General features: G+C 45.6%; 1 protein-coding gene across 9 annotated transcripts in view; it reads right to left on the reverse strand.

Annotated features, from left to right (window-relative positions):
• The window catches only part of COLQ (collagen like tail subunit of asymmetric acetylcholinesterase), a 76643-nt gene that overhangs the window by 28472 nt on the left and 25495 nt on the right, over window positions 1-22676 (reverse strand). For all 9 annotated transcript variants that reach the window (XR_012519185.1, XR_012519184.1, XR_012519186.1 and 6 more), the window contains exons 2-11: window positions 16745-16857; window positions 15429-15530; window positions 11898-11942; window positions 11535-11561; window positions 9780-9851; window positions 7435-7497; window positions 6917-6943; window positions 6222-6266; window positions 5996-6031; window positions 2269-2349 (exon numbers count right to left, since the gene is read on the reverse strand). Coding sequence is in view for 6 of the 9 variants with exons in the window: in XM_074405681.1 (XP_074261782.1) it covers window positions 2269-2349; window positions 5996-6031; window positions 6222-6266; window positions 6917-6943; window positions 7435-7497; window positions 9780-9851; window positions 11535-11561; window positions 11898-11942; window positions 15429-15530; window positions 16745-16857 (611 nt within the window). In the remaining 3 variants the exon portion in view is untranslated. The remainder of the gene's footprint in view (window positions 1-2268; window positions 2350-5995; window positions 6032-6221; window positions 6267-6916; window positions 6944-7434; window positions 7498-9779; window positions 9852-11534; window positions 11562-11897; window positions 11943-15428; window positions 15531-16744; window positions 16858-22676) is intronic.

Consider the following 22676-nt stretch of genomic DNA (forward strand, 5'->3'; position numbering starts at 1 on the left):
TTTTTTTTTTTTTTTTTTCATTTTAAACAGACATTGCAGAAGAGGATTTTTTTTTTTTTTGAGAGAGACAGAGTCTTTCTCTGTAGCCCAGGCTGGACAGAGTCTTGCTCTGTCCCCCAGGCTGGAGTGCAGTAGTGCGATCTTAATTCACTGCAACGTCCACCTCCTGGGTTCAAGCTATTCTCCTGCCTCAGCTTCCCAAGTAGCTGGAACTACAGGCATGTAATACCATGCCCAGCTAATTTTTATATTTTTTAGTAGAGATGGAGTTTTACTATATGTTAGCCAGGCTGATCTCAAACTTCTGACCTCAGGTGATCCACCTGCCTCAACCTCTGAAAGTGCTGGGTTATAGGCACAAGTCACTGTGCTAGGCCAAGATTTTTAAAATAAAGTCAACAGCCACTTTTCTGGGCTTGCCTGAAGTCAAGTCCTGAGGCATGAAGGTAAGAGAAGAAGTGATGTGGGGAAAATTGGTCTCAACTCAACACTCTAGATTCTAACCCTGGCCATGAAACTAGCTGAGCGGAGGGGTCTTGGGCAAGCAAATCCACCTCTTTGGCCCTCAGCTTCCTTGTGAATAATCTGAGGAGACTGGGTTAAGTGGTCTCTGTAATCTTCTGGCACAGAAATTACTATCTGAAATTCCTTCTGAATTTCTGATTTTTGGCTTTGGATTGACTTAACAATAACTTGCAGAGACTCTCAGCACTGCTGGCCCAACAAACAAAGAGTATGTGAGAATCTATGCTGGGATATTAATTCATGATAAAAACAAAGTACCCCGGCAGGCTTCTAAGGCTAACAACTCGTTACCTGCCGACTGGAACAGCACCAATACCAAGGGTTTTCAGCATACCCGGGTTGTTTGCGACGTCTTGTTGAAAACGTGGGCTCATTTCTCTAACTTCTCTGAGCTCCCAGATGTGGTTTTGGTGTAGCTTTTACGATTCCAATGGAATCAGTCTCAGCAGGCTCAAGAAATGGCCTTCCTGGCTTTGGTTATCACCAAGAACAAGGAAAAGACAAATACTGTCCGAGACAGAAGGAAGCCAGGAGGCTTCTTGAACCCAAGCTTAAAATATTATGGATGGAAATCATTAGGAGGGGATAAAGTGATATTAGAAAAGATTTCTCCCCTGTTTTTTTTTTCTTTTTTATCTGAGCCTACTTTTAAGAAATTGCTATCTGTGGCATCGTTGTGAAACCATTACCATGTTACTCATGATCAAACTTTGAAAACGACTGGAAGACTGTAACTTCAAAAGTTACTGTGCAGTCTAAATTATCCAGGTTGGAGCCTGTGTTCTTTCTAACTTGACTGGGAAAAGACCAGAATTGGCTTCATAGTGTTATTATGGTTCTGAACCCTGGCTGCACATTAGAATCACATGGAGCTTAAAAAAAATAGCCAAACCCATGCTGAAAGCTCACTCCAGGTCTTTGGAAAATAAGGCCTAGATACCGGGGGCAAGGAGTAGCAAACTTGGTACTAAAACCATTGCTCCTGATGTGGGGGAAGCTGCACATCTGTATTCAGTCACCGGCCCCACCCGAAGGTGATCTTGATGTAAGATTAAGTTTGTGGGCCACAGACCTAGCTTAAGGAAATAATTAAAAGAATGGGAAAAGCTTCCATCCAAAGATGTTTACCTCTCAGTATTATATATAAGACACCCAAGGCTGTCTCTAGAGCAGTCATGTCACATCACATGGCTTAACACAAGAGCCTGCTGACCAGAGGGAGTTCAGAATGAACAACTGCCTTAAGCGCATTAAGAAACCCAAGAAAAATGGTCACTTACAGATTGCAGGCCTGAGTAGGGGAAAACCACCCTATCGTTGAGACCCAGAAGACCCCTCAACAGCAGGAAAATACCTAGGCTCATCTTCAAAACTCCATTTGTGTCTGGGACACTGAAGCATAAAATAGGTTTTCTGGGTAAATGACCATATCTGGCTTCCACTCCTAGCTGCTTTGGTTGAGACAGCCTTGTTCTTATGAACCAAATATCCACTCTTGCTTCTGGCCTTGGGCACAGTTTGAATGGAGCATTGTATCTCATCCACTTCAAACTATGGCTAGCCCAGAAATGCCAGCAGCTTCTGGAAGCGATGCTGCTCCTGTCCGCTAGCCCAGAGGACATTGGAGTCTAGGTCTACAGAATATCTCTGATTGACACCACTTGCCTGCCACTCCACACACCCCGCCCCCTCCAGGTCAGGAAGTTCTGACCTCAGGCAGGTGGTAAGCCCTGGGATCCTTACCTGCTTGCCTCGTTTTCCTGGTCTTCCTGTGGGTCCTCGGTGTCCTGCTATCCCAGGTTCACCCTTTGGACCCATTTCACCCTGGCAAGGGGAAAGAAAAGCAAGAGAGGAATTAGGGCATGTGGAGCAGGCACATCTACACAGGTCTAGCCAGTCATTGGCTACAAGGGCAGTCTACCTGATTCTTCCGAATATATTCCAACTGGGCTTCCCTGGAAGGTTGGGAGAGTGATGAAGTCATGAGAAAGGTAGACTTGTCTTTCGACGAAGAGGAGGGAAGGAAGAAGGTAACTCTGAGTGGGTTATCTGTTATCTGACAGGGACAGCTGTGGAGCAGCACACATTTTGATGGCCAAACAGGAGAGACAAACCATCACCCAGAAGAGACAGTGGAAGGCTTGGGCATCCAGCACAATGTGCCTGTGTGACTTACTACAAGCTGTTTAGGAATACGCTTTCCCTTCTAGTTAGAATTTTATGTTGTGCTTTGTTATGTCTCGTTTTTAGCACAAATTTAAATATGGAGGTTTTTAAATGACTGGACACAGTTCTGCCAACTGTCATCTTTGGGAAGTTTCTGCTCATTTAATGACTCTTACTTAGAATCACGTACTTGCCCACTCTTAGTAAGCACTGGTTTGAGTTCCAGCTTACTTCCATTTGATTTGGATGAAAGCTCTTTTGTGGGGAGAGATGTTCCAAACATATGTTCAAATATTCAATGTAATTATTGAAAAAGGCATAGAGAACAATAGCAACAATATTCCTATTTGAAAAGCTCTGTGTTCAACTATCCAAACCAAATATACTCGGGCCGGGCGTATTGGCTCATGCTTGTAATCCCAACACTTTGGGAGGCCAAGGGGGGCAGATCACCTGAGGTCGGGAATTTGAGATCAGCCTGGCCAACATGGTGAAACCCCTTCTCTACTTAAAAAAAAAAAAAAAAAAAAAAAAAAATCAGTCGGGCGTGGTGGCACATGCCTGTAATCCCAGCTACTCGTGTGAGGCAGGAGAATTGCTTGAACCTGGGAGATGGAGTTTGCAGTGAGCCAAGACTATGCCATTGCACTCCAGCCTGGTTGACAAGAACAAAACTCTGTCCCCCGACTCCAAAAAATTGTACCCATTGCAGAATTTTGTAGCTTTAAGGCCAATATTTCACAAAACCCATTTTTCCATCTTAGTTTATCTCTCTCTTCCCCATGTTATTCTTGGACTCCAGCCCCACTTACTGTTTCTTTAGGTTATGAACCCACAGCGTACTTCATATCTCCAGTAATCCCCCAACAGCCCAGACTGTGCCACCAACAAGATAAATTTAGCAATAGCAACCATGAGTATCCGTTAGTCAGCAGCCAGTGCCCACGAAGAGCTGCCCAGCTACTCAGAGAGAACAATAAACATCCAGGCACTTTTTCACATGGGGGTCAGAGGAGGTATAACACAATGGAAAATTCCAGGGAACACCTGTATTTGGAAAGGATCAAGCGTAAAGCTCTGAAATTATCTGTCAGCTCAGCCAGTGTTTCCTTACCCAAGCCACCAGTATCTTGTTTCACCAAGAATTGTCCTTAAATGTATTATTTTTTTCCAACCCACACATCCTTCAACATTCTCTATGGAATGGGAGACTGTGAGAGGACAGGATGGATGCCGCACGGCCATGGAGATGATTGCAGCTTTCCCTTGGCTGTTTAGAGAGGCTCGGGATGTAGGTTTGGCTGGGAGAAAACAATAACACAGCAGCATTTTTTCCCCAGATATTGTCAGAAGGAAGTGTGGCCCTTCTCTCTATCAGCTGGAAGCAGTCAGGAATTCCTTGATCTAATTTCTTTCCCAAGACCTAATTATGGTCATCATATCAGCCCTGTCTTAAAACAGCCTGTCATAAAAGGGGAAGACAACTCTTTAGATGGGAAGTCTAGTAAATGGTGCAGAGGGCAGAGGAGCCGCCATACTTAATTTACAGTAATTTATTATGCTTTGATGTTCACTGTTGCCCTGAATGAAAAGCTAGTCTAAATATTTTTAAGTAAAACTGTTTTTTCTCTTTTAACACTTCTTTTAATTTGCTTATATAATTAATCTATTTTTTTTAACCCAACACCCTACCTGAAGCAGCAAAGTATAGTTTCTGACAGCTTAAGGTGGTGATATAATACATTAATGCAGGATGATTGAAAATATTTAAGCATGTTCCACTGACTAGAAAAGGTCAGATAAAAATTGTCTTAGTTTGGGAAATAAAACTTTAAGGTGAATTTTAAAAATCAAAAATACTAACAAAGCATCCCCTTTGCATGCTTGAAGAATATGATGGTTTGAGACCTAGGTTAAAATAACAATTTCCAATGTCAGCGTCTCACGTTGTGAGGCACCAGCACGATGTTAGCTTAGGAGCTGTTCCAAATGGATATGTACGCACTTCCCTCTCTTTATTCTCTCACATTCCCCCTCACCTACTCTTGTTCTTCTTTCCCAACTCTAACTCTCAGTAAAAGTTTCACAAAATCTGTTGGTCAACAGTCACCTTCATAATTTTTTTTGTCTCTATATACAACTGTTTTTGCTATTTACTGAATATTTTTTCTTTTTCTTTTTTGTCTTTGCAGAGACATGGTCTTGCTCTGTCGCTCAGGCTGGAGTGCAGTGGGGTAATCTCAGCTCACTGCAGTCTCAATCTCCTGGACTCAAGCAATTCTCCCACCTCAGCCTCCTGAGCCGCTGGGACTACAGACATGTGCCACCATGAACTGCTAATTTTTTTCTTAAGAGATGGGGTAGCAGTATATTGCCCAGGCTGAACATTTTTTTCTTTAAGTTACCTGAACAGATTCCTTTTTTATTAAGCCCTGTTGCAAGCAAGAGATCCACTAAATATTTAACTACTTATTTTTTGAGACAGGGTCTGGCTCTGTGGCCCAGGCTGGAGTGCGGCGGTGCGACCATGGCTCACTGCAGCTTTGATTCCTGGGCTCAGGCCACTCTCCCGCCTCAGCTTCCTGAGAATCTGGGATTACGGGTACGCACTACCATGCATAGTTTTGTATGTTTTTCTTGGTAGAGATGGGATTTCACCATGTTGCCCAGGCTAGTCTTGAACTCCTGGGCTCAAGCCATCTGTCCACCTTGGCCTCCCTAAGTGCTGGCCAATATTTAACTATTTAAATACAAAATTTAACTATAAAAAAATGTTAGCAGTCTTCAGGTCAAATACTTTTGTGTCCTTCTGGCAGTATGTGCACCACCCTTGAGGAAGGACTGCAATAAGGCATGATAACCTTCAGCTAAAGACACCTGGGCCTTACACTGGGGCCTGTGTGCTGAGAAGGACTTTGACCCTTGTAGCTAAGATCTGAGTCCCTTTTGAGAAAGGTTTCTGCATTTTAATATGACCACAGCCCTATAAGAGGTAGGAAAAGGAAAAAAGCAAAAACAAAAAACAAACAAACAAAAACCACACACACACACACACACACACACACACACACACACACACACACACAAAATCCAAAACCCAGAAGGGTTGTCCTTTCCTTCCCATTGAGCTGGAGGGAGGCCCCAGACCATCCTGCCACCCTCTCCCCAGGGTGAAAGGCAACTTGCTTCCCACCCCAAACTAGAAGTTTCCATGGTTAAACCCACCATCCCTCCTGCTAACAAGGTGCTTGCAGGACCTCATATTTTTACTGAGGCCTATTTTCACTACCTCAAGGTTACTTACTTTCTGCCCCAACATTCCAGGAAATCCCGGGAAACCCTGTGAAAAGAGCAACAGATATTATTACTGCCTCTGAAATAAAACTGAAATAGCTGTGGATGGACTTGGTCGGTCATTTTCAAGATGGAGGCCTCTCCATCAGTCCATCTTCAGTCCACAGATAGGGGTGGGGGGGGACTGCCTCTTGCATTGACATTTATTATTTCTATGGAAAGGTTTTCTCCATTACCTTTTCTCCTTTGGGACCCAAGTCACCCTTTTCACCTCTGGATCCCTAGGAAGAAACCACAGGAGAAAAAGTCAATGACTTAATATCCTGGGAGGGAAATTCAGGCATTTCAAACTGAAAAACTCCTTAAACCAAAACCCTAATTTTACAAGTGAAGAAACAGGCTCAGAGATGTCAGGTGACTTGTCCAGGGAAGGAATGCTTTGTGATCTAATTTTTGTTGAACCCAGAAGATCTCTTGCATTCATAAAGCACAACTCACAGAAAATTCTGGGCCCCAAATCCTCTCTCATCCCATAGGAAATTTGTCCACAGGTTGATGCTGGTTTTTATTTGTTTTCCTGGCCATGTCAGAAGGTTGTGTGGTGACAGCTTGGCCTAAAGACATGCATCACCAATTTCCTCCAGCACTCTGTGCAAACTGTGCCTTTTCTCTACCTGGCACGGCCTTCATTTGCTTATCTGCTCCACATGAGGGGCCTCTGCCGCGACGGGGAGCCCTTCTCTTACAGGTCTGCCCTGGATCAGGAGGTCTCTCACTTCTCTCAGTCCACTGGCAAAAGGGGAGGGAATAGCTAGGAATGGTGGCTTCAGTTGCCGACTAAAGAGAGGCCTGGGCCCATCCTCTGTACATCTGATTCCAAAGCCAGTAGCTCAGACCAGGCTCTGGGATACCATCCAAGAAAAGCACTAACCTTTTCCCCTCTGGATCCAGGATAGCCCTAAAAGAAAGGAGAAGGTACATTTACAATCAGCCCTGTAGGACTTTTGAGTTTGGTGCAAGAAGAGAGGGAATCCCTGAATGTGGTGATAGGTGTGTCTCCACATTGCACTGTTTTAGTGGGGCTGCAGCACTAAACACAAAGATGTCCCAGAGGGTTGTGTTTATACCAGGCTTAAAGGGAACATTGCTTTCATCACCCTGCAAGGCCTGATCAAAGGTTTCCATCTGCTCTGATGTCCAGAAACTTGGTTCTTCCTGTCCAGGAGAATAGTGGGAATGGTATCCCTATGTCCCTGCATCCCAGGGCATGATATTCTCCAAAGTACTGGTAAAGGCAAGCACCCTGGCTGGTAAGGGCAGGCTCTCCAATATCTGTGACATTCCCTAGTTCACGACTGCTGCCTCACTCAGTCCCTATGTTTGTAGACAGCAGCTGCTTCAGAGCCTTACTGAGAAGATCTGGAACGTCCATCTGGATCACACACTGACCTTGGAGCCCATTGGTCCTCTTGATCCTGGCAAGCCCATCATACCCAGGTCACCTTTTTCACCCTGTGGGAATTAGAAGAAGAAAAGACCCACAGTCCCACAGTGACATTTCTTAGAGAAATGGAGCCAGGAGAGTCACAGGCAAGACTGGGAAGGAACTGGGGATATCAGGGATGGCTTGTTAACTGGAAGACCCCAGATGCACCCACTTTCTCCCTCCCAGGGTCCTGAAGCTCCATACTCTACATTTCATTCTTGTGTTTAAGATTAAATATAGGGCCGGGCGCGGTGGCTCAAGCCTGTAATCCCAGCACTTTGGGAGGCCGAGGTGGGTGGATTACAAGGTCAAGAGATTGAGACCATCCTGGTCAACATGGTGAAACCCCGTCTCTACTAAAAATACAAAAAATTAGCTGGGCGTGGTGGCACGTGACTGTAATCCCAGCTACTCAGAAGGCTGAGGCAGGAGAATTGCCTGAACCCAGGAGGCGGAGGTTGCAGTGAGCCAAGATCGCGCCATTGCACTCCAGCCTCGGTAACAAGAGGGAAACTCCGTCTCAAAAAAAAAAAAAAGATTAAATATAAAATGAAAATGCCCAAGTTGAAGCAGATATCCACACCAACTGCTCACTAAGATGTTGTAAGTGGTAGTACATAGTATTTTCCTAGTGAGGATAGTGAGAGAGTAGTGAAGGAGGCATGAGAGAACTGGGGCCTCAGAAAACAAGGTGTCAACACATGTAAAAAATTTGCCTGCTTTGCTCTTTGCATAGGAAGGCTCTTCAGAATGATTTGTAGTTGGGACTTCCAGCACTCACCCTCTGTACTGAGAACACTTTATACCAGTACTAACCAATAGAAATATAAGGTGAGCCACATACTTAATTTTAAACTTTTAAAAGAAGTCACCTTAAAGAAAAAGTAAATGAATGAAGTTAATTTTAATAGATCTTATTTAATCCAATTAATTTAATCAACATAACATGTAATCTATATAAATATTATTGAGATATTTTACATTGTGTTTTTCTTTTCTTTTCTTTTTTTTTTTTTTTGAGACGGAGTTTCACTCTTGTTACCCAGGCTGGAGTGCAATGGCGCGATCTCGGCTCACCACAACCTCCGCCTCCTGGGTTCAGGCAATTCTCCTGCCTCAGCCTCCTGAGTAGCTGGGATTACAGGCACGCGCCACCATACCCAGCTAATTTTTTGCACCTTTAGTAGAGACGGGGTTTCACCATGTTGACCAGGATGGTCTCGATCTCTTGACCTCGTGATCCACCCGCCTCGGCCTCCCAAAGTGCTGGGATTACAGGCTTGAGCCACCGTGCCCAGCCACATTGTGTTTTTCATAATAAATACCTGAAATCTGCTATGTAATTTACATTTAAAACACATCTCCATTCAGTTGCTAAATTTTTATCCAAAATATTTTATCTATATTTAGAGATCATAAAATTTATAGTTGAAAAAGCAGATTCATACATTCAAGTTGCTCCAAACATACTTTAACATTTTCAAATAACTGAATTTAGTAAAGATTTTGAAATTCAAACAGTTAAAATTTAAAAATTAAGTTCCTTAGTAGCACTAGCAACATTCCACGGGCTCGAGGGTTACATGTGGCCACTGGCTGTTGTGCTGGACAGCTCAACTCTATGCAGAGGATTTTTAAAACATCCTTGGGACTTTTCCTAAGAGGACTAGAAACACAGTTTTCCACAGCCATGATAAAGCTAGTAAATGAATCAGAGCAGATGGTGAAATCTATCTGTCCAGCCCTGACTTCTGCAGATAAAACTCCAAGTCACGGCCTCTGAACCCTCTAGTCTATGGCTACTAATGAGAAAAACAGAGGCACCAACGGAGGCGTGCTTGCTTTCCATACCCTGAGTGAGGAAGGGGATTTCATCAGCACTCAGCAATCCCTCTCTGGATGTAGGATTTCCATCCTTCAGCCAGGCACCACCACCCCCTCCGCTCTCCATTCCCTGCCAAGTCAGCATGACAGGCAAGAGCTTCCCAGACGTAAGCCCCTCTTAGGTCATCTAAGGGAAACCAAAGTGGGGTGCTAGTTCTCAGGACAAAGGAGAACCATGGCCTCTGTAAAAGAGGGGAGCAGCCCCCTATTTCTCCTCCCACAGGAGCAGAGCTGTTGCACTGACCAAGGTCTTGCAGGCCAAGTGAAGGAGGAAGTGTCTGCGGCCCTGTGGCCAGTCCTTAAGCTCTCTTCTCTTCCCTGTCTTGAGGGATTCCCTGACTATGTGCCAGAAGCCAGGGAAGCTGCCATCTTCCCCCCCTCTTGTTTTGACACCACATGAGCTCCAACAGCATGCCACACTTACCCTAGGTCCTTCAGGGCCCGGCCAACCGATGGGCCCAGGCATGCCAGGAACACCTGGGGGGCCAGGTCTACCCTTCAAAGACCAAGAACAAAAGTCAGGGCAACTGGGCTTGTTTCATTACTTCCAGTAAATACGTTTTGTCACACTGTGTCACCAAACGAGACCTTATTCTTCTCAAGAAATGGAGGGTGGTGAGAAAGGGATTCTAAACTTCTTGGTTTTTCAGGTTTTATCACTCTACCCACCCCCACCCCAAAATCCCCTGTGTTCCAATGGGTTCTTCCCAAGGACATGCTATGGAATGAGACAGGATGACATTTGGGGAGCAGCAGCAGATGCTGTTGGCACTCTTTCAAGGTCTTTTTGACCTGCTCAGATTGCCCATTGCCCAGAGGCTACTTTCCTTGCTGCTAACAGCTCATTCCTGCAACTCATAACTGCGGTTTGCCTTGGGCAATGGAACTGCCCAGTAATTTATGTAACTCCCCTTCCTGCAGCCAATAGCCCAGCTCCCTTACCTTTGGGCATTTTATACTATCAAGCTCTCCTTAGGGATCAAACTGCTATAGCTGTACTTCACCTGATACCACACCCTTGCTTGGCTTCTCCCACTCCTCCTATAGCCTCCTCCTGAGAGTGACCCCATAATAATGTATTCACTTGCACATGGTACCTGTCACCTCTGTCTCTGCCTAAGCCAGGGCTATGGAAGAGCTAGCCCTGCAAGAGAGAGTGGGTGAAGGTGCTAAAGGGCCTATCTTGACCTTGCACCCATTAGCCAATTTCACAGTTAGAGATGTGAAGGGCTCAGCCCCTAAACCAGATATGCCAAATCCTTGCATGTGTACTGGTTTCTACTCTGGCCTCTCACATCCATGGCAGACAACACTAATCAATCATGGTCCTTGTAAAGTCTGAGCATGGAGACCACAGCAGAATATCCTTTGACCATTGCATGGAGACCACCCCAGCACTTCAGACAGCCGCTGTGCTTTGCTGTAGTTTTCATCTGTGCCCTAAAGAGTTGTAACTTTGTCTTTCAAAGGTCTGTTTCAGGATCTTGTTGACAATGAAACCATTTAATAAACTATTTAACAAGAAATACAGTAATTATATTTAGAGCCAGGGACATTTTTCTTGGCCAAAGTTTTGCACACCTGTCTATAACCAAGACCTAGAAATTCAGTGCCAGTATCCACTGACCTCAGCAAATAAATATAATAGCCTGCTGATTTACTCTCTCTTGACACTAATGAGAGCCTTGATAACATATGTTTGGTTCACTTAGCATCATTGTGACCTTAAGTAACCTCCATTTATTTCAGCTGAGCCAAAAAGCAAAAGCCATTTGTTTCTGTCTGCTCTGGCACTTTATTCCAATTTAATCAAACAGACAATGAGAGTCATTCTGTGTCACTGGTTGGAGCTATGGAGGGTTTCTCTGATGGGTAGCAGAACCATATGGTCTGAGGTGGGGGCAGGAAGTGAGAGGGGTGGAACCTGGCCAGGCTTGGCAGCCCCTGGAAGAAGTCTGAATGCCTGGCAGTAGCAGGCTCCTGCTTCTGACGAAAGAAGCTGGCAGAAAGGGTAAGGTTACTACTGTCACCATCAAGACAGCAGCACCATCACTGTCCACCTGGGTATGAGTAGCCACTGAAGTGCATTGTTGGTCCCCCATCCCTAGGAGCACATGCACACACATGCATGTGGAGCACAGATGCCCATGTGACACTCACAGAACAGCGCAGACCATACCTTCCTTCCTGGTCGGCCAAGCTCCCCCTAAGAATGGAGAAGACAGGTGAGGAGAGGCTGCTTTGGAAGACACATTCTGGAAGCAGAAGGCTAAGTAGAGCTGATGACTGGGCATGGCAATGTGGCTCAGTTGCTTGGCTGCTGCTCAAAGCCCTGCTGCATGTCAGTGGGCCACGTCAAAATATGCCAGTGGTATTCCACACCTGCTGCAGCAGCTCAGCCACCACGGAGCCCATCCTCTCACACCAAGGCAGAGGTAGCACATGTTTGGAAATCTCAACTAGGAAATTCTCAGTGGCACCCCCAGAAAACAGGCTGAAATTATCAAGGAAAAGAAGGGATAAAGAAAGCAGTGGTTCATACCTTTTCTCCCTTTGGTCCTGTCTTGCCAGGAAGCCCCGGTGGACCCTAATCAATCAAGATAAAAAGTGAAGAAAATACGTATCAGTGCAAAGCCAGATGGATAAGGAGGCTTTTGGTACACTGGGCTCCTACAGCAGCAGACTCATTCTCTGGGCAGATGTAGGGCTACAGGGTCCCATGGCTCTTCCTGTGCCCTCCAGCCCAGTCCCCTCCTCTGTTCTTCCTCCTCTTCAGCTTTCTCTGAGCTGTTTCCAGTGGCTCCATGGTTGCAATGCTTACATATGTACTCTCTGTGGTTTTAATTTTTTTCCCTGTAATTCTTTGTTTGCCTAAAACATCCCAAGTGTTTGTTGAGAGTAACCAAAGAGTAATGAATAAATTTCATTTGTTGAAAACAAGAGGCTTCATCACCTCTCATATCTTTTCAGTAACTCTTGCCAAACTTTCCTGGGGGTTTGACAAGAGACAAGTTAAGTTTTGCACACAGCAGCAGCTGCCACCTTAGAAATTCCCATGGTCAATCTGTGGGCCACATTTGGTCTCTGTCACAACTACTCAACTAGGTGCCAAATAATAATTTTCCTTTCTTCAGCAGGAAAAAGTCTTCTTTTCAAGACACTAAGAATGTGGGCAAATAAATAGTGCACTATTATCCCATTGGAGAGGAGCTGACTCCAGCTCAGGGACTCTACAACTCACTGCATCAAAGCTTTGCACATCCACAGCCAGAATGTGTCTATGCTCAGTCAGCTGTTCTCCAAATTCTCCAAAATAGCAGAGAGGAAATTCATCAAAATTCCCCAGGCCCCCACTGCACTCCCAGGATCTGCAGGTGAACAAGCATAATGCAAAGCCTATTTGAAATATGATTTCTACAAAACTTGTCCAAATGACAAACAGCTCCCCTCAGCCAGTGGTTCCCAAGTCTATCAGCACATTACAATTTCCTGGAGATGTTTGAAAAGTCCCACAACCCAGGCCCCATCCCAGCCCAATCAAATAACCTCAGGCTGGGTGGGGTGGCTCATGCCTGTAATCTCAGTGTCTCGGGAGGCCAACATGGGAGGATTGCTTGAGCCCAAGAGTTCGACACCAACCTGGTCAACATGGTGAGACCCTGTCTCCAAAAAATATTAAGAAATTAGCCAGGTATGGTGGCACATGAACCTGTGGTCCCAGCTACTTGGGAGGCTGAGGTAGGAGGATCACTTGGAGGCTGCAGTTAGCTGTGATCAAGCCACTGCACTCAAACCTAGATGGCACAGTGAGACCCTCTCTCTAATAATAACAATAATAATAAATAGCAATCTCAGGTGAGGAGGAACAAGCTTCAGTAATTTCTGAAGTTCCCCCAGGGAACGGTAATGTGTAGATAAGTTTGAAAACCACTATCTTTTGTTTATTTACCTTCTATTTTTGGATGGGAAAGCGGGGTGGTGTCAGGGGGGAGAGGGTGGGGGCTCATTTCATTCTCTTGATTCTTCTAAGCCTTAGTTCTTTCTGTTTCTTGAAGTGGACTAGAACTATTTCACAAGGTCACTGTGCTCTATCTCAGTGCCTCTCAAATTTTAATGTGAGGATGACTCACTCCATTCACTTGTTGGAGGGGTGGTATCTTGTTAGAATGCAGATTCTGATAGAATGAATTTGTCAGGGGGATGAGACTCTGCATTTCCAACCAGCTCCCATATGATATCAATGTTGCCGGTTCACGGACCTCACTTTGAGTAGGGGCAGCATCCACACTGTGTTCTGGCTACACAGGACCCTGCAGCTGGGCAACACAGCCTCCACGTGCTTCAGAGCGGATTGCACACGGTTAGAGATGTGTGTGACCAGAAAGCTGCTGTTCTGAGGTCAGCAGAAAACCCCCCTTTTCTTTTCTATGGTCCATGGATTCTCACATGCCTGAGACCTATTAGAGTAGACTGCTAAAGATGGGAAGATAGAAATGCACCTCCAAGGATTCTCATCTTGTTTTTCTGCAGGGTTCCCAGCTTCTTCATGGCAGCCTCTGGCCAACTCTGGGTTCAAAGTCCTGTTTTCTTTCCTGCATTCAACAAGTAATTATGGAGAACCTATCCAACCCCGTGCACAAATGTAGACAGGAAATATAATAAGTGAGAGAGATGGACAGTGTCTCCGTTCCCATTGCCCAAGGCTTGATACATGCTTTCTTTAGAAGTCTACATCGTTAATATCTTAGGATTTGTGGGCCACATTTGGTCTCTGTCACAACTACTCAACTCTGCCTTTGTCCTTCAAAAGCAACCACAGACAATAAAACTTCAACATTTTATTGAAACTTTGTCACAGGATTTGATCCAGAGGTATAGTTTGCCAACCCCTGCCGTTGAGCTTATGTTTTACAGAGGGGAGACCAGGAACAGAAAAACAAATAAGAAAACTGTAACAGGATGAGAAAATCATGTATAGAATTAAAATAGATAATTGTGGCAGAGAGTGACTGGTGGTGGGTGCAGGCAGGAGGCTACTTTAGACTAAGTGGTTGAGTGGCTGGTAGAAGGCATGTCTAAGGAGGTGGCATGGAAACTGAGTCCTGAGTGGCTACAAGGAGCTAGACAGGATAGAAACCAGAAAGATGAACATTCCAAACAGCAGGAACCGCAAGTACAAAGGCCAAAGGCCCTGTGGCTGAAGCAAGCTTGGAGTGCCTGAGGACCCAAGAGATGGTCACTCTGGCTACGTCAAGGGGACAAAAGTGGTGTAAGATGCTGTAGGAGACACAGGCTGGAGTCCCCTCCTGTGGGGCTTTGCCATACAGGTGAACCTTCAAGTGTCCAGAAGCCATAAGAGAGTTTACCCAGGTGGGTGATGTCATTTCTACGCCCCCTGCATGGGAAGGCACTTGGGGAACTAATTGCTCCCTGCACCCTCTTTGTTCCCATGGAAGGCCCAGGCTCAGCTGTCCATCACCGATGGAGCAACCTCTTGGAGGCAGGCCAGAGGGGCCAGGAGTCTGTGGGGTGGGGTCTCTGGAAGGTACTCTTGTTTGTCTAGGAATCTTTTCTCCAGCATTTTGCCTGTTCATCACTCTTCCCTGTAGCTTTGGTGGGAAGGGGTGGGCTGCTTGGGGGCCCAGTCAGGCAGGAAACAAGCTCCTCTGTGCCTCCACTTTCCTGTGCTGAGCACAGGCACCTCTGGGTCCACAGGTGGGGTCCATGGTTCCATAAGGGGCATTGCCATCAACTGTTTGTCTGATTGTAACTATAATAAAAACCACATCCATAGAGGCGGCATCCTTATTTGATTCCCTCAAAATCTAGTATTGTAGGGACAATTATTATCCCCATTGCACAGATGAGGAAATCAAGAGGAATTCTGGGAGGCCAGAATTCACCCAGCAAAGAGCTAGTGTTCTATCCATGTGGCTTTGGAACGGGAAGTAAACAAGAGAAGGAAAAACAGTTTTGCATCACATGAGAAAGGGCAGACACTAAGAAGCTCTGTGCAGTGGGCTTTCTGCTCTAAACAGAAGACAGCGAAAGGGGACCGGTAGAGTGCACCAACCTGGGGACCGGGAGGTCCAGGGGAGCCTAGTGAGCCTTGCATGCACGGAGACTGCGAGGTCTCCAGTTCCAGGATGAGATTCTTCATGTCTGGGGAGAGAAGCTTCAATACAAAGCAACACAGAGTTAGAGGTCAGGCGTGGAAGACAGAGGAAGGGTCACCATCCTGGACACAGACCTGCTCCGGGGTCAGGTCTCTAAGCCTGGCAATTCCCTGACACCCCAATGACTGCCCCAAGAAGATGACATCTTGGGCCACCAGCTTCTGTTCTCTCATCTGCTCTTGAGGCAAACCTGGCTTATATGGATTCTTGCAGACACCTTGCAGCTACTTAAGATAAAGTTAGAAAGCTCATTTCGGGGGCCTCTATCCAATGTCTAGGTTAGCACTGTCCAATGGAAACATAACTAATGTGAGCCACTGATAAGAGCAACGTTGTAATTTTAAATTGTCTAGTAGTCACATTTCTACCTTTTTAAGAAGGTAGAAAGAAAAAAATGAAATTAATTTTAATGATGTACCTTCTTTAACCCAACAAAACCCAAATATTATCATTTTAACATATATTCAATATTAGAAAGTTAACTAATGAAATGGTCTACATTCTTTTTTCATACTAATTATTCAAAATCCAGTAGGCATTTTACATTTACAGCACATCTCATCTTGAACTAGCCACGTTGCAAGTGCCAGAGAACTACATATGGCTAGTGACTCCTGAACTGGACAGCCCAGGAGAACGAGCGCTGGGAAGGAGCTGAGAATCCCACGTCCCTAGAATGCCCCGGCTGTTGTCTTCTAGGCCAGTTTCCCGGATCTTGCTCTTTTAATCACCTGGCCCTTTCTTTCCAAATTCTGTTCCCTCTCACACCTCAGTGTGGCTACAGGAGGACTATTTCCTGAGTCACCTCATGGAAATGGTCTATGTTAGGCACGGGCTGTAGAAGGGAATTTCATCAACACTTGGGGAGAAGAAAAACAGAAGGGGAAATTCCATATTTGAGCAGCTGATGGGAACCCAGAAAGTTCTATTATAAATTCACCTCATTGTTTATGAGATAAGAAACTTTGCCCAATCCAATTCCTGCTGAGAAGAATCTCCCCCCATCATTTATGTAAGATTATTGGAGAATGGGCATGCCCCAGACTGCAAAATGTCCGTTCCAGGTCTCAGCCTCTGGGTGAGAGTGGAGGCTTGAGGCTCTCCTAAATGATTCTGGAGGCAGCGCAGGTTGAGTGGGGCAGGCAGGCAGGGCTGTACACTGGGCACTAAGTAGCCTGCCCTTTTTTTCTCTCACAAATCCAAAAGTACTCACCGGACTTCGACCACCTCTGAAGAATGGTGGTGGGAACAGCGGTGGTGGAGGGGGCATCAGCAGGCAGCATGCTTTGTGGCCAGCACGCTTCTTCTGATCCAGGCCAGGAAGGGCTGTTCAGAGAAAACTGCTGCTCGTTAGCGTGTAGTCAGTGCTGGGGCCTTTGTCACACCCACTGTGCCCAGGGAAGACCCATCCTGCCGCCTCAGACTTCCAAATCTAAATCTAGCCTGTTAGATGTGGGTAGAACTTCTGTTTGCTACTTGACATAGCAATTACATCCTTGCCCTTGCCGTTGCTGGATTAAGATGGTTCATAAACAGGGACATTACTTGTTTGGACACTGTCATCATTAGAAAGTTCATTTCTCCTTCCTCAGACACTGACTTGTCACTTTCTAGATGTGGCAGGAAATGCAAAGTTCAAACAGACTCATCATATGCACCCAGTAGTTGAGAAAAAAAAGTGCTTGCTAATAACTTTACTATTGTACTCAGAAAAACATTGTTTAGACAGGGAGACAGGCAGGGCTGGAGGCAGCATCACTTACAGGACACCCAGATCCACGATTTAAACACACATATTGATTCTAGACTTTACAAACACATTCACGTGTCACCCATTTCACTTCAGAGTTACAGTTTAATGTCTCAATATATGGTTAGCCTAATCCACAGTGTTAGGAAATGAAGGGCCCTGGGCCTTTGAAGCTTTATTTTCACAAAGAGTCTTGCCCATGTTCAATGTTAGTAAGTGTTCAGTGTTGAAGTATGCCTTACAAAAAGTACACAGATCAGTAAGTTATGGCCCAATAGATCTCAATAAGGTGAACATATCCTAGAAACTAGCACCCAAGTTAAGAAACAGCATTCTCCAGCACCCAGAAGCCCCTTCAAGCTCAAATCTCTTCACCCCTTTTCATCCTGAATTCTAACACTAGAGATTCATTTTGGCTAATTTTCAATTTTATGTAAATGGAATCATACAATACGAACTCTTGCCTTTGGCTTCTCTCTCTTAACGTAGCACCTGTGGGAATCATCTAGGTTGTTGCTTATCGCTGTCACTGCTGAATAGAGTCCCACTGAGTGACTATATCACAACCTACTCATCCATTCTGCTGAACATTGCTGACGTTCATTGGGTTGATACCACTACACACCCACCAGAATGGCTAACATGAAAAGGACAGAATATAAGAAATGTGGCAAGGATGTGGAACAACCACAACTATCACACATTAGCTGCCAGAATGTAAACTGATGCAACCTCTTTGAAAAATTGCTTGTTATCTTCTATTACAGCTGAACATAGACATACACTCTAGCCCAGCAATTTCACTCCTAGGTATTTAACAATAGAAAAGTGGGTGTATTTTCACCAAAATGCATGTACTAAAATGTTCATAGCAGCAAAATCCACAATCACCCAAAGCTATGGTTTTCCAGTTCTCAGTTTTGGTGTCATGATGGTACCTTCACTTCCTCCCCTTCATGAGACCTGTGACCTCACAGAACGCACATGCCAGGTTGACCACCACATGCTCTCAGCCCTAATCCCAATTTTCTGTCTTATCTCCCAGGGGCCAGCATCTGTCAACCATCTCCACCTTGTGCTCCAGGGCCTGCCTCAGACGCTAGGCAAGTGCTGAGTGCTTCCCAAAAGTCGCCAGGTCATGCGGTGTCCACAGGAATGCTGGCTCTGTGCACACACACTCCCTCGCACCCTTGATGATGCAGCATTCTACTGGCCTGTGCCAAAGGCCTTCAGCCTTCTCAGGCCGAACGCCACCTTTTGTGAGAAATATTTTGTAAAGACACCTGTAGTATCCAGAAATGAAATTCATAAATAATAGAGGACGCTGATACGTGATTTGAAAAATCAGTATCGTGCTCTGAATGCTATGTAAAAGAGAAATATAAGCAAGTGATTTATGATATAAAAGTAAACATTTTGAGTACAAGTGGTCAGACATAACCATATTAGAATACATAATGCTGTAGTTAGATGCTTGCACTTACATGAAATCATGGTTAATGCAACAGCTCAAATACAGATTATAGTATTGGCAACTCACATGCTACAAGAGATGTGCCCACCATGTGATGTGATTTTCTGAAATAATAAACAACACTGGGTAAAAATCCTGACTAGACAAAGCACAACCATTACTCAGTAATTGCAGTCTTAGAAAACTCAATTTATATTAAAATGGTGCTTTTAAAATGTTGCATAAAAGAGAATCTGGTTCTAGAATAAGATAATTATATATAGGTTTAAATGTTCCTTGGGACATTTCAAAGTCATGTAGGAAGTGGAACAATTCTGTCCCACCCTTTGCAAGATAGCTCTTACTTCTGACCTGGCTCAACAAAGAGAGTTGTGCTACTTTGAAACAACCGAAAATATCTTGAAAATTTCCAAAATGGCCCCAGTGAAAACTGTTGGCCATCCAATGCTTGGTGCCTAGCTTGGTCACAAAAAGTTCCATAGGACCCAGCATCCAACACCAAAGCAGCATCCACTCCAGGTCGTACAAGTTAACAAGGGACGGAAGGAATTCAGAAAAACAGGAACAACAGGTGGCCATCAGCTGGGATGGATCTGGCCATCTTTTGGGAAAGATGGCATTCCTGCTAATTCTGGAAGACCAAGGAGAATTCGGACAAGAAATCTTCCAGTCCACAAAAATATGTGGGGAAGGCCGGGCATGGTGGCTCAAGCCTGTAATCCCAGCACTTTGGGAGGCCGAGGCGGGTGGATCATGAGGTCAACATGGTGAAACCCCGTCTCTACTAATGGTGCAAAAAATTAGCTGAGCATGGTGGCGCGTGCCTGTAATCCCAGCTACTGAGGAGGCTGAGGCAGGAGAATTGCCTGAACCCAGGAGGCGGAGGTTGCGGTGAGCCGAGATCGCGCCATTGCACTCCAGCCTGGGTAACAAGAGCGAAACTCCGTCTCAAAAAAAAAAAAAAAAAAAAAAATATGTGGGGAAGTCACGGGTACTTGAGCTAGGCCTTGAAGGGCAAGGGCCAGCTGGAGAGGCAGGTGATGGGAGGAGGGGAGGCTCCCCAGGGAACAGGAGGAATGGCAGGAGAGAGACTGTTCCATTCAAGGGCTACTTGGATTGTGAGAAACAGAGCTTCACTCACAGGGGATCTGGGGAAAAGGAGATTTATTATAAAGTTAAAAATGACAGAAAGAGCTGGAACCAACGCGTCAATGGGATATGACACTGTCCTGGTATTTCTCTCACCTTCCCTGGTCCGCTGTCCCCATCTCCCCTTTCGTGCTTCTTTCTGTGCACCTGACCCATTCCATCTTCTCTGCTGTCTTCACACCCATCTCTCCATGACGGCTGACCCAGTCTTGCCTCACCTCTTTTACCTCCCCCATCTGTTTTGTCTGGAACATCCCCTTGTGGGTCTTAGTTCAAACATCCACCATAGGAAACCTGTGTGCCCAGCCAGGTGACAAGCCATGGGGGTGGCAGAGTAGAACCTGCCCTGGATTGGGCTCAGACCCAGTCTTTAGCAGGATCTCAGGGTCTGTCACCAGCTCAACAATGGCTGTGGGAGTTTCTCCTGAAGAAGGCAAGGCAGAAAAGGAGCTCAGCATGTCAAACAAGCTGGGTGTGGTGGCTCATGCCTGTAATCCCAGCACTTTGCGGGACCGAGGCTACACAGGGTGCTGGGTGAAGGAAGGGGCTGGAGGCCATATATGGTCTGGAAAAACAATGGTGATGAGTGCACATTAGCCATGTGGGTCTGCTGGCCTCCCACTTGCTTTTGGAACCCTGCAGCCTCAGCCCTGAGGCAAAAGAGAAGCAAAGGAAGAACTGCAGCCAGGGGACCTTAAAAAGGTTCCAGGATTGGTGCGAGCCTGCCGGCCTCCACCACCTGACAACGGAAGCTGGGGTCAGGAGTTTGAGACCAGCCTGGCCAAATGGTGAAAACCTGTCTCTACTAAAAATACCAAAATTTGCTGAGTGTGGTGGTGCGCACCTCTAATTCCAGCTACTCAGGAAGCTGAGGCAGGAGAATCACTCTAACTCGGGAGGCAGAGGTTGCAGTGAGCTGAGATCGTGCTGTTACACCCTAGCCTGGGCAAGAGCTAAACTCCACCTCCAAAAAAAAAAGTTAAACACAGCACAGAGCCAAGACACTTCAAGGTGGTGGCCTAATTAAGAGCAGGCTCTCAAAGGAACAGTGGGTGGTGGGGTCAGGATGTAGGGAAAGCTAGAAAGTTAATTTGGGGCTAGATTTTGCGGTTTAAGCTTTAGTCAGTAAGTTGTAGGAAGCCACGGCAGGTGGAGGGTAAAGGAAGGACAGGATCAAAATGGTGCTGGAGAACACGTGTGTGGGGAAGTGCAGGTGTGGGGAGGACAGGCTTGGAGGATAGAAGCATGCAGCAGGGCATGGGACAGGAAGGGAGGTACCAATGCAGAGAAACTGGGGCCAACGTGCTGCAGCATAAAAAGAGCAGGGAGAATCCAGGGGGGACCGGGGGCAACAGTGGTCACAGTTTGAGACAGAAAAGTCACAGTAGGCATTAGTGTATAGGGAACGCTGCTAATTTGGTGTTAGACATTTATTCATTTGAGTACACTCTTTGCCAGTACAGGGCCAGGATTTGTGGGAAGCAAAAGTTACCTAAACGGTGTCTGTAGCTGGAAAGGCTTGCAGAGCTTAGAGGCCTTCTGTTTATACCCAAGTCCCTACTCTCCCATAAGCAGCCCATCAAGAAGTGTTCAGGTGCCACCTCCACCAGGAAGCTTTCCTTGACTTCCCAGGCCAAGATTGAGTGGCCCTGCTATGCTTTTCTCTGGGTTTACCCCTACATTAGGTTTTCTCCATGGGGAAAAATATTTCCTTGTATCTCTCTGACCAAACTGTGCTTTGAGGGCAGGAGTCAGTTTTTATCCCCAGAGTCTAGCACTGTATCTGGAATACACCAAACATTCCACAAATGTTTGCTGAATGAATAATGACAAATACCACATGCAATGCACCATTTAAGTGATTCACACGTATATATTCACCTAATCCTTGCAACCTTAAAAGCTAGGTACTACTCTTATCATCATCTCCATTTTACAGATCCATTGACTGAGGCAAAGAGGTTAAGCAATTTGTCCGAAGTTATATAGCCAGTAAGTGACAGAGCCAGGCAGTCTGGTTCCAGATCCCTTCCTCTTAAACTCTCCACCATGACTGCATGTGGTAGAAATGAAGGTCTGGAACTACAAGTCCCCTAACATCAACTTGGGGCTATAGTATTAATGCCCTCCAAGCAAAGGCCGCAGGGAACCAACCTGGGTTTATTGACTCACTGCAAAGAGGGAACATACGCCAGAAGGAACCATGGGGCATCTCAGTTAAGAGGGTGCAGGAAAGGGCTGATTCTTTTCCAGCTGAAAGGATTGGGGCCTTTGCTAGGTGATTGAGGGGAGACTGTGAGGAAGCAAAGTCTGGCTTCACTCTGGATTGGATGCCATCAGGAAGAAAGGGCCATTCTATAACTGAGTATCTTAATTCATATCTAGAAGAAGAGAGGGGAGCAGCCTAAAGCTGTGATTGGCTTTTTAAAAAGCAGCAGTCACTCATATTACCAAGGATAGGAGAATGTTTAGTCATTTTTGTGGTTGGATGATAGTCCTGTTTTCATCTGTTCGGTTGTGCTTGTAGGGTGATTCTTACTTTTGTCTCGATCCATCAAGGTCACAAGGTGCCCCTGTCTGATGTTGGTGTTCTGTGACATTGCTTCTTTGTGGCAGGAGAACACCATGCCGAGCTCTGTGTCCGGCAGCTCCAGCTGTCATGGGCTACTTTTCTTTTCTCGGGGGTAAAATAATCTGGCTACACTGTTCCAGAACTTGACATTAATGTCAATGTGTTACTCTTCGAGCTTCTCCAAGTTTCCTAGACTGTAA

This window comes from Saimiri boliviensis, chromosome 9, assembly GCF_048565385.1.
Source record: "Saimiri boliviensis isolate mSaiBol1 chromosome 9, mSaiBol1.pri, whole genome shotgun sequence".
Lineage (NCBI taxonomy): Eukaryota > Metazoa > Chordata > Mammalia > Primates > Cebidae > Saimiri > Saimiri boliviensis.